Genomic DNA, 11,418 nt, shown 5'->3' with positions numbered 1-11,418 from the left:
TGGACTTGAGGACACGGGGACGGGGAAGGGTAAGCTGGGACGAAGTGAGAGAGTAGCATCGACATATATACACTACCAAATGTAAAGTAGATAGCTAGTGGGAAGCAGCCACATAGCACAGGGAGATCAACTCCGTGCTTTGTGACCACCTAGAGGGATGAGATAGGGAGAGTGGGAGGGAGACGCAAGAGGGAGGAGATATGGGGATATATGTATATTTATGGCTGATTCACTTTGTTATAAAGAAGAAACTAACACACCATTGTAGAGCAATTATACTCCAATGAAGATGTTAAAAAAAAAAAAGAATGGTGGTAATGCTGTAGAAAATAGATTGTTGCTGGCAGCTAGTACCACAGTGAGAAAGCTTTAAATATTTATGTTAGCTGCTATACAAAAATTCAAATGTGGTACACAAAGATCAGTTTGATTGTATTAGTGTGTAGGGTGTTTTTAAAAGCTGAAGACCACTTCTGGTTTGAAATACAGAAATATGCATGGCTTGACTTTTTTGTGTGTGCTGGAAAAATGACTTTTGTAGTATTGGGGCTCACTCGGATGAAGTATTTACTGAAGGTGAAATCTGTTTCCACATACTTTCCAGTGACATCTCACGGCCATGGGGGTTTGGCTTTTTCCTGTGGTTCTCAACCAAGCCTGAATTTGATCAGAATTTCAAAACCCAGAAAAGACAGATAGAGAGTTGTCATTCAGCAGAAATAGAAGTCTTCCAGGACCTGATCATGACTGCTGAAAGCTTAGCAATTAGAGTGGCAGTTTGGTCTGAACAGTGATTCTGGAATGGGACCACAAACTTAGTGGCATCTTGCAGGGAGACACTAGATGCAGGAGGGAGAGACATAATTCATTTTTTAGCACACTTCTGTGTTTTCTAATCATAATTAACTTTTTTTCATTTACATTTGGTTTACTGTTGCAGAGATTTATTGATCTGCCTCTAGAAAGAAAAAAAAGTACAGATATGTTACCAAAATGCCTTCTTTTCAAATAGTTATTTCAATATTTAAACCATTGACATTTATGCATTTACTTCAGGAATGTTTTTGACAATTTGCGAGTGTGCATTAAAAAAAAATTTCAATAATCATTTCATTTTGTTCTGCAGAACCCCAGCTGAAAGGAATTGTGACAAGGTTATTCAGCCAGCAGGGATATTTCCTGCAGATGCACCCAGATGGTACCATTGATGGGACCAAGGACGAAAACAGTGACTACAGTAAGGCACATTAGCTTCTTGCAATCCAATTACAATGAAATGTATGGCCCAGTGTATCTTAGACTTAAAGCATGGCCAGGCTACCTTTGGAACTATTGAACTACTAGTAAGCTGGTGTCTTTTCCTTTATCCTTTTTGCTGTGATTCCCTATAGCCAGGAGACAGTAAGGGACAGAAATTATGTACTCAATAAGAAGGTAGGAGGCTTGAAGGAGTTCTGACTGGTCAGTGGACAAGAATTTCCTCTCATCCCACTGTTTGTAGTCAGGATGATGTTAAGTATTCATAGAAGCAAGGCAGACCTTCCAGCACAAAATGGTATTTTAATTCTGGAACCCAACAGTAAACATGTTATAGTAATTCTTAGAACATCATTTCTGGAAGACCAAAGTTACTTCTCAAGGTAAACATTGAATATATACATATGTATATTACATGTTATTTTATTTTGATTGAGGACAAAATTATTGATTTTAAAAAGGAAAATATATTAAAATATTATGATAAGATAATAAAGACTGGTGGAACTGCAATTTTGTTTATAGTTTTTTGAGAGAAAATGCAAACATTAAAAGATTATTGATAATATCCCTGGAAATAATGTTTAACTAATTTAACTATATAGGTGACAAGTTTGATAACTAAACAAATTATCAAGGTCTGAGAGAGTATATTTGCATTTCAGAAGAATTTTGATTGCAAGCCTCAGAGCCAAGAATGATCACTTTCATCATATCTTTCAGTTTCTGAATAATCGTGTACAGATACCTGGGGGGAAATTCGTGTTGTTCTAAAATTATACACGGCATCATATTGTTTCCCAAAGTTTGTCTGTATTCCCTGCTAGATCTTTAGTACTAGTCACATAGTAAATGCTCATTAAATCTATATCCAATTGAGTTGTCTTCTGATGGAGGTGATTTTGTGGTTAGACTGACATTCTACCCAATTGCGTAAGATAATCTAAAAAGTCTGATATTTTATGGTGAACTATCTTTTAAATTAAAAATAAAGATCTCAGGAAAGATCTACAATCCCTAGAGTGTGAAAATGCTCTTGTCCACCCCTTCTAAATTATTCTTTATTCACCTAATGTTACACATTACAAAATATGAATTACAATAAAGATCTTATTATAAAGAATTTCATCCCATTTTCTGCCAAGTAGGTGATTAGCTTATTGTGGTTTGCATTGTTGGTTTATGGTTGTGGGAATGCATTCTTTAAATGATTGAAGGTTTAACTGAGTACAGAAGAATGAGGATGCTTTCCTTTCCATGTAGAATTTTCATTTATTGCATGTGAACTTGAATTCAGATTTAGTGAAGCTACAAGTATAGGTGGAAAGAATCAAGGATGTGGCTTAGCTGTGTCACCCATACTATCTCTGGGGTATCCCTTGTTCTGGTCTCTTTTTCTGTAAAATGATGTGGCTGGAGATGATAATATTAATATCCTTTGTCAGACAGAACCATCCACCCAACTTAAAAAAAGATTGAAAAATTATAAATTGATGAAGATAGATTCAGTCCTCAAGTGAGCCAAATAGCCGTAACCACAGGATACAGCTGTTACCTAGACAGCTGTCCTGTGGATCCGTGACGTTTATCACGGGGCAGTGGCAGAGAGGTGAGGGTGAAAGCGTGGGGTCAACCAACACAAATACCTTCCTTCAATGTTTTTAGAAAAATAATTGAAAGTGCTTTCTCTGCAGATGCTGGGTCAATGGCTAATATAGATCTACAACCACATATAAATACACACACTTATACGCACATATACATAATATATATACGTATATATAGAGGCATTACACATAACGCACATACTGAGGGTGCTACATTTTGTCAGAAACTTTTAGAAACTGTCTGAATTCACAACTTTAAAATATCTTATTTTTTATTAAGACAAACTACTGCATATTTATTGATATGTTGGCATTAAAAGGAGTTTAAATGTACAAAATAATAAGACTTAGATAAATTCATCTGGATACCCAACCCCTGGCTTAAAATTTAGTTAAAAACATCAATACATTTGAAACCCTTGTGTGCTCTTTCTGGCGAAGTACTGATTTTCCCTTCAGTACTAGACATAACAACTATCTTGAATTTGACAATTTTTATTTCTGTGCAGTTTTATAAATACTTTTTTTCATATATATATGCATATACTTACATCAGTCATGGCATCATTTTGCATGTTTTTAAACTTTTTATAAGAGGAACATTACTATATATAACTTTTATGTATTTTTCTTCCCCAGTATTATGGTTGTGAGATGAATATATGGTGATATATTTGCTTTATATTATTCATTTTCATTTTTGTAAAGTATCCCATTGCATGAACATACCCAAATATATTTATCCATTCTCTTTTTGGTGGATAATTATCATTTCTATTTTAAGGCAATTACAAATAGTGCTGCTAAAATATTTCTTGTAGATGTTGAAGAGGCCTTCGCTGACCATCCTTAATAAAACTAAACGTTTCACCTTGACCTATTCTGATACCCTAGTTTTTTTTTCTAGTCATAGCTCCTATGATGACCTGATATGCATATTGTTGCAGTTTATTTGTTTATTTTTGACCTTCCTAACAGGAGAATGTTTCATGAGTGAAGAGATTTTGTTTTGATCTTTGATGTATATTTATTATTTTTTTTCACATCTTTGTTGGAGTATAACTGCTTTACAATGTTATGTTAGTTTCTGCTGTACAACAAAGTGAATCAGCTATATGTATACATATATCCCCATATCTCCTCCCTCTTGTGTCTCCCTCCCACCCTCCCTATCCCACCCCTCTAGGTCATCACAGAGCCTCGAGTTGATCTCCCTGTGCTATGCAGCAGCTTCCCACTAGCCATCCATTGTACATTTGTGTCTTTAGAACCTAGAATGATCATTAGTACATAGTAAGCACTCAACAAAAATCGAAACGAATGAATGAATGTGTCCTTGTGCATGTGTAAAAGTTTCTGTAGATCATTGGCTAAATATTCTATCCACCTAAATATTTTTAACATTTTCTGTTGAAGTAATGTTAGACTTCAGAAAAATTACAAAAGAATACAGGAAATTCCTGTGTACTCTTCACCAAGCTTCCCCTAATGGGTACCACTTTATGTAACAACAGTACAATTATCAAAGCCAGGAAATTAACCTTGGTACAATACTATTAATTGAGCTATAGACTTTATTCAGGTTTTGCCAGTTTTTTGACTAACGTACTTTCTTCCGATCCCCCCACACATATTTTAATTAAAAATAACCTTGGTACAATACTGTTAATTGAGCTATAGACTTTATTCAGGTTTTGCCAGTTTTTTGACTAACGTACTTTCTTCCGATCCCCCCACACATATTTTAATTAAAAATATCCCATGAAAACAAATAATTTTTATTTTTACATTTTCTGAGTATGGATTGAGATAAAAATATCAGAGAAGGATTTAAATTCTACTCATGTTTTTTAATAGAAAATTATAAACCTCTAAGTTGTTAAAATGCCTTTTCTTTCTCTACTTTGTGTGGGCAGGAGTAAAAGCATTTTATTGTTTGGAAAAAAAAAATCTTGTTACTATGAGCATCTGTCAGAAGTGTGCTGTTTGGTTCAGTAGACATCATTAGGTCCAACCAACCTTACCATAGTATCTTGGATTGAATTGATAGGACACCTGTTCTTTTGTTCATGAAGAAAAGACTAATTACATGTAATTGAGTACAAAACCAAATGGGTTTGTCAGCAGCAACGGATACAAATCTCTGCAAGTGTAATGATACCAAAGATGAAAAACAGTGTTGGAACACTGACACAAAAAAGACAACTGCAGTTTGGAGAGTATTAATAGGAACATTTTACATAAAATTAGAAAGGTAATTATTCTCCTCCACCAGTTTCCATAGGAGAAGATACATTTGAAGAGGTCAAACATGCTGGGGTGACAACAATTAAGATGTTATAACCAAATGCATTGTTGCCTTTTTCTCTGAACAAAAATATTAACAACCATTTCACTGTGGCACGAGCTGCCTGACAAATGAGTACAATGGTGAAACTGAAGATATTCAAGCAGGTGCTATACTGGTACTTGTAGAGCGTTTATGAAAAAACCCCTTCAGTGTGGGAGGGGAAGAATGCGGTGGTGGTTGAGATAGTTTCAGAACTCAGTGACTTTTAAGATCTCCTTCAGTCTTGAGATTCATTTAAAAATTATTTTGAATAGATAAGTATATGGTACAGAATTGTAAAGGCACAAAAAAGGATATACAGTTGAAAAATTACAGAACAGTTCTTGACAGCCAAGAACTGGCTCGGCACTACCAGCAGGCCAAATGTGAACAGTTTCACAGGACACCAAATCGGGCAAGGCCACTGTGACCATGATGGATCAGGACAAAAACAAGACCACTCTGTAATCATATCTGAATGCAGACAAAAACAAGAAAGTTGTCCAAACTACAAAATGATCAAATATTGCTGTATCCTGGTTTAAATGGATGGGTGCTGCTTCATCACCAGGAACAGGATGTTGCTCTGTTCTTCTTGCCTTCTAGATAAGAATTATTAAGATAGCCAATTATAGAATTACACCTGCATTCAAAGAGCATTCAACTTGGAATAAATCTGCTTTCTTTGAGCCCCCTTAAAAATCACTTAACATGAGACCAAATCCTGGAAGTCCTTTCTTACACCTTACTAAGACACCCCAGTTCTGCCATGGTGTATATTTTTCCTCCTTGCTGAGAGTCAGTGAACCCAACTTTGTTCAACCACAGATGTGTGGATGTGTTTCTTTGACTAGAAGACATTAACATAGTCAAAAGCAATTTTCTGTCCTCTCCTCTCTGCCACCTGGCCACTTTTCTTGGTAGTCTTCCAGATGCAGTCTGTAGATTAACAACATATACAATATTATATATCTGTATATGTCTATATCTATCTATCTATCTATCTTTCTAATCTTGTTCAGTACTTTTTCTTAACTTAAAATGTTGTATTTACAAGACTTTTCCGTATTAGGACATATTTAAATGGGATATTTTATTTAACCTAGTTTCCTCTTGAAGGACATTTCAGTTCTTTCTAATATTTTGCTGATACACACTATCCTATAAACAATATCCTTGTACAGAAGTCATTCTGCGTGTGGGCAACTATATTTAGAGGATGGATACTTAGAAGAGGAATTGTTGGGTCAAGGTTTTATGCTTTTATATTTTTGAAAGATAGCTATTTCCTCTCCATCATACAAATTTACACTTAGAGTGACTGTTTCATTATCTTCTAGTCAACACAATGTATTATCGGACTTTTGGTTCTTTGTTACCTAAAAACATAAACTTTAAGTTTTCTTATTATGAGTTAAGTTGAGCACTTGTTCATATAGTTTATGAGCCACCTGCCCTTCTTTTCCTATAAAATGTCTGTTTATATTTGTTCCTATTAATTGTCTGTTTTATCATTTGCAAGAAATCTATTTATATTTTAAAAATCAGCTCACTGTTATGTGAGTTTCTAATATCTTTACTCATTTTGTTGTTTGCCTCTGAATTTTTTTGCAATGCCTTATTTTATTTTAAATACGCTTTTATGCTCTCAGCTTTTCTTTCCTATTTAGAAGTGTTGTACTCATTCCAAGATTATAAAAAAACCCTCCCATGTTTTAGTAAGGAATTGTTTCATTTTTATACTTCATATTTAATTAATCTAGAATTCTATTTCTTGACTTTTGATTCTAGACCTCTAATATTTTGTGTTCCTAACTACCAGTTACAAGTACAAATACAGTTTCTTCAGATTTTATGATTGTATTAAATTCTCCATGAGTTCAGCATTAAAAATATATATTTCAACAGGGCCTGTATCTGAGTTTCAGAAATCCAATTGGAAATTTAAAAATTTAGTCATCCGGCTATGTTTTCTATACAATACCAGACATATGATGTTTTGATACCACCAATCACAAGTATATAGACACAGCCAAAGCCAACAGAAGCTCTGTATTGCTAAACGATGAACAAAAACATGATTCAAATGGTTAGTTGGAGAAAATCATTAAGGACATAAGGGATGCTGCAAAGAATTATAAAGATGCTCTGTCTTCCTAACAAGGGGCCTTTGTTAGGTGAAAGAGATGACATGGAGTTCATCTCTTTCACCTACTCAGACATACACATTATAGTAGTCATGGGTGAGCGAGGGCTACGCCATATCCAATTATAGGGATATTATTTTCTTCTAGTGTCTTCTGTACTTTAAGAATATATCACAATTTGTATGCGTGAAGTCATACCTACAAGTTGGATGAAAAGAAAAAGAAATGCGTGCGTTATCCTGCTGATTTTCTTTAAGCAAGCTTGTTTATATAATCTTGAGCAACACTTTGGTACATGTAATGTTGTTACCCTTACAGTGGCATGCCTTTTCAAGAGCAAAATTAATATTCAGCCTTAGCTTATGAATGCAGTTACCTCACTTGATTTTTTTTGAATAAAGAAAAAATATTACCTTTTGACTTTCATAGCTAGAAGAAAAGTAATGGACACTTGTTAGAAATTTGTTTTTGTTGATTGTGTTTCAATTTTAAAGACTGTTCCTTCAAATAATATTTATGGAAAGCTTGAACAAGAACCAATTATTTCCTTGAATAGTTGCCCATTCACATATGTTCATAAGGAAATAACTCCTCAGACTTTTTTTAACCTTGGCTTTGTACCTTTTTATGTCTTATATTTCCTTTCGATCCTAAGATGCCCTCATGTGCCCCTCTGTTTAGTAAAGTAAAACATGAGCCATTTGAAATTATCCTTTTTCCTGGTTGCTCTATGACTATTTATGGGCATATTGATAGGAAGTATACATATACATAGTGGTTAAGAATCTGATGGGAGGGGCTTCCCTGGTGGCGCAGTGGTTGAGAGTCCGCCTGCCGATGCAGGGGACACAGGTTCGTTCCCCGGTCCGGGAAGATCCCACATGCCGCGGAGCGGCTGGGCCCGTGAGCCACGGCCGCTGAGCCTGCGCGTCCGGAGCCTGTGCTCCGCAACGGGAGAGGCCACAGCGGTGAGAGGCCCGCGTACCGCAAAAAAAAAAAAAAAGAATCTGATGGGAGCCACTTCACCAAGTGTATTCCCAGAAGAACTAAGGACTGAGATTATCTTTAGTCTATTCCTGGCTCTGTGAGGTGACCAGTGCTTTGGTCTTGGGCAAGTCACATAAATTTTGTCAGATTTATATAATCTCTGGTTTTACGAAATGAGAGGAACAGAGAATCTCTAAACTTTTTATAGCCTTTCCTTTAATTCTCATATAGAAATAAATGTATGCTCAGAAAAACTGATCGACAGATTCCATTTCCACAAATACCATTTGTTCTGAAAGGTATGTTACTGACAGGAAATCTTCAGTTGCAAATCCCTATGTGATATTCTCAAGGTGTATATAAAGATCTGGAGAGTCATACATATAAGTGATAGAGCCAGAATCGAATGCAGGCTATCTGACTTGAGTTTCTTTGCCTTGGAGTTAGTTATTTAATCTCTTCACATCTTACTTCCCTCATTTGTTAAGTAGGGCTAATAATAGTACTTAGATCACAAGGTTATTGTGTAGATTAAATGGGTGATTCATGAAAAATGCTTAAAATAATGCCGAAAACCTGGTTAAATGTTGTCGGTTGTCGTTGTTATTATTCTCATCAGTCGGGGTAAGAGTTCTTGTTTCCAAGGAGCTTATAGACAGTGACCATTTTAACAGAAGTAGAATTCTTACTGGTGGTAGCTGTTGTTATGTGAAAGAATTTAAAAGTGTTTAAGCTAGAGGGTCTGGAGCAGTACTCTAAGTTAGTGGTTCCTAAAGTGTGCAGTCCCTGGACCACCAGCATCAGCATCATCTGAAAACTCATTAGAAGAACACATTCTTTTTTTTTTTTTTTTTTTTGCGGTACGCGGGCCTCCCACCGCCGTGGCCCCTCCCGCCGCGGAGCACAAGCACGGGCTCCGGACGCGCAGGCCCAGCGGCCATGGCCCACGGGCCCAGCCTCCCCGCGGCACGCGGGATCCTCCCGGACCCGGGCACGAACCCGCGTCCCCCGCATCGGCAGGCGGACTCCCAACCACTGCGCCACCAGGGAAGCCCCAAGAACACATTCTTGAGCCTCGCCCTAGACGTGCTGAATCAGATAGAACCTCAGGGCTGGGGCTCAGCAGTGTTTGTTTTGATAAGCCCTCCAGATGATTCTGATGCACTGCAGGAGGTATGAAGGGGCATGCTCCTCTGCACCCAGGATTTGGAGTGTTCACATTTGCTAATGAAGCAATCTCTGTCTTGGGACTGTCATACCTAGTTCTATGGGAACCTGATTCCTGATGTAAAAGGGAAAGCATAGGTCAGTAGGTAGACTGAAAAGCATACTGAAATCCAGACTTTCTAGTATCTTAATCATGTGTGGAATCTGTTCCATTTTGATGTATTTCCTGGAGAGAGTCAGAGCTCAATTCTAGACAGGTTATGTGATCAAACACAGGTTTGGGGAATGATAAAAAAATGTATATAATGATACAAGTAAGTCTATACCATATAGTTTTATGTCTTGGAGCTTTTACACATGCTAATTCCTTTTGCTTGGAATGACTTCACCAATCTTACCACCTGATAAATCACTCTTACCCTTCAGAACCCTTCAAAGCTCTTATATCCTTTGTCAGTGTGAAGCCTTCTCCAGCCATACCCCTCAACTGCCACCCTCCCTCACACAAAACTCCACATTAATTACTCATTTCACTCTACTGTGTTTGAACCTCGTGTGTATATTTACAGTTGCAGAAGTCACATTATATTGCAGTTCCTTATATGCATTTGTGTAGATAAGGAATAATGTCCTTATTTGCCCTTCTGCCTAGGACAGCAATGGATATTTTCCAAGATCCCATACTGGGGGGTATGCAGATATGTTTCATTTAGCTGGCACACTTCAGAAAAAAAATCAGTGTATTTAAGCAGTGGATGCAACTACTTTCTCCCACATTTTCCTCCTAGCTGACTGTGTCCTAAAGACTCTTGAGTTTGGGATACCTATGGTTCTCCTCAATGTTTATGAAATAAAAACAAAACAAAGCAAAAACAAACAAAAAACTTCAAAGGAAGAATATCCACCACTTAAATGTCACCAATTATAAGGCAAAGTAGCTTGGGCTGTGAGTCAGATAACCTGGTTTCTAGTCTAGGTCCTGCCTGTCCCTAATTAGCTGTATGATCTTGTTTCAGTCATGTAAGCTCTCTGTTCCTTGGATTTCTATTCTGTAAAATGAGATTTTGGAAAAGATCATCTCCAATATTGCTGACAGATCTGAAACTTATAAAGCCTATAAATTGGCAATGATTTTTGTTTTTACCTTTGAAACTTCCCTTTTAAACACATTACAAAAAGAGGGCAAAATTGTGAGAACAGATAGTGCAATAATTTTTGCATTGAATTTGAAAACAGTAGTACATTTACTCTACCTTCAAAATATATACAGAATTTGGGCTTCCCTGGTGGCGCAGTGGTTGTGCGTCCGCCTGCCGATGCAGGGGAACCGGGTTCGCGCCCCGGTCTGGGAGGATCCCACATGCCGCGGAGCGGCTGGGCCCGTGAGCCATGGCCGCTGGGCCTGCGCGTCCGGAGCCTGTGCTCCGCAACGGGAGAGGCCACGGCAGAGGGAGGCCCGCATACCACACACACACACACACACACACACACACACACAAAAATATATATATATATATATATACAGAATTTGACCACTTCTCAATACCCCCATTGTCACTACCTAGTCCAGGCTATTCTCATCTTCGTACTATTACAATAGCTTCCTAACTAATCTTGTACTTGCGACTTTCCCCCTTCAGTCTAGTATCCACACAGCAGCCAGAGTGACCCAGTTAAAATAGGTCAGATAAACTGACTTATCTGCTCAGTTTCTTTCACTACACACCATTAAGGGTAAAAGCCGAATTCATCCCATGACCAATAAGGCTTTACATAATCCTGTCCATTACCTCCTGACTGTTCTCTCTCCTCTTTCTTTTGACTAGTCTCCTAGCCGTTCCTTTAACACACCAATCATGCTCCTTCCTATCCCCATCTTATAAAATGTTCTTCCTCCAAATATCTAAATAGCCCACTCCCTCAT

General features: G+C 37.3%; 1 protein-coding gene across 2 annotated transcripts in view; it reads left to right on the top strand.

Annotated features, from left to right (window-relative positions):
- FGF12 (fibroblast growth factor 12) overlaps positions 1-11,418 on the top strand; it is a 608,799-nt gene that overhangs the window by 387,177 nt on the left and 210,204 nt on the right. For both annotated transcript variants that reach the window (XM_024124304.2, XM_007125982.3), the window contains one exon: positions 1,127-1,237. In XM_024124304.2, coding sequence (XP_023980072.1) covers positions 1,127-1,237 — 111 coding nt within the window. The remainder of the gene's footprint in view (positions 1-1,126; positions 1,238-11,418) is intronic.

This window comes from Physeter macrocephalus, chromosome 1 (genome assembly GCF_002837175.3).
Source record: "Physeter macrocephalus isolate SW-GA chromosome 1, ASM283717v5, whole genome shotgun sequence".
Lineage (NCBI taxonomy): Eukaryota > Metazoa > Chordata > Mammalia > Artiodactyla > Physeteridae > Physeter > Physeter macrocephalus.
This window is presented reverse-complemented; position numbering and strand designations above follow the sequence as displayed.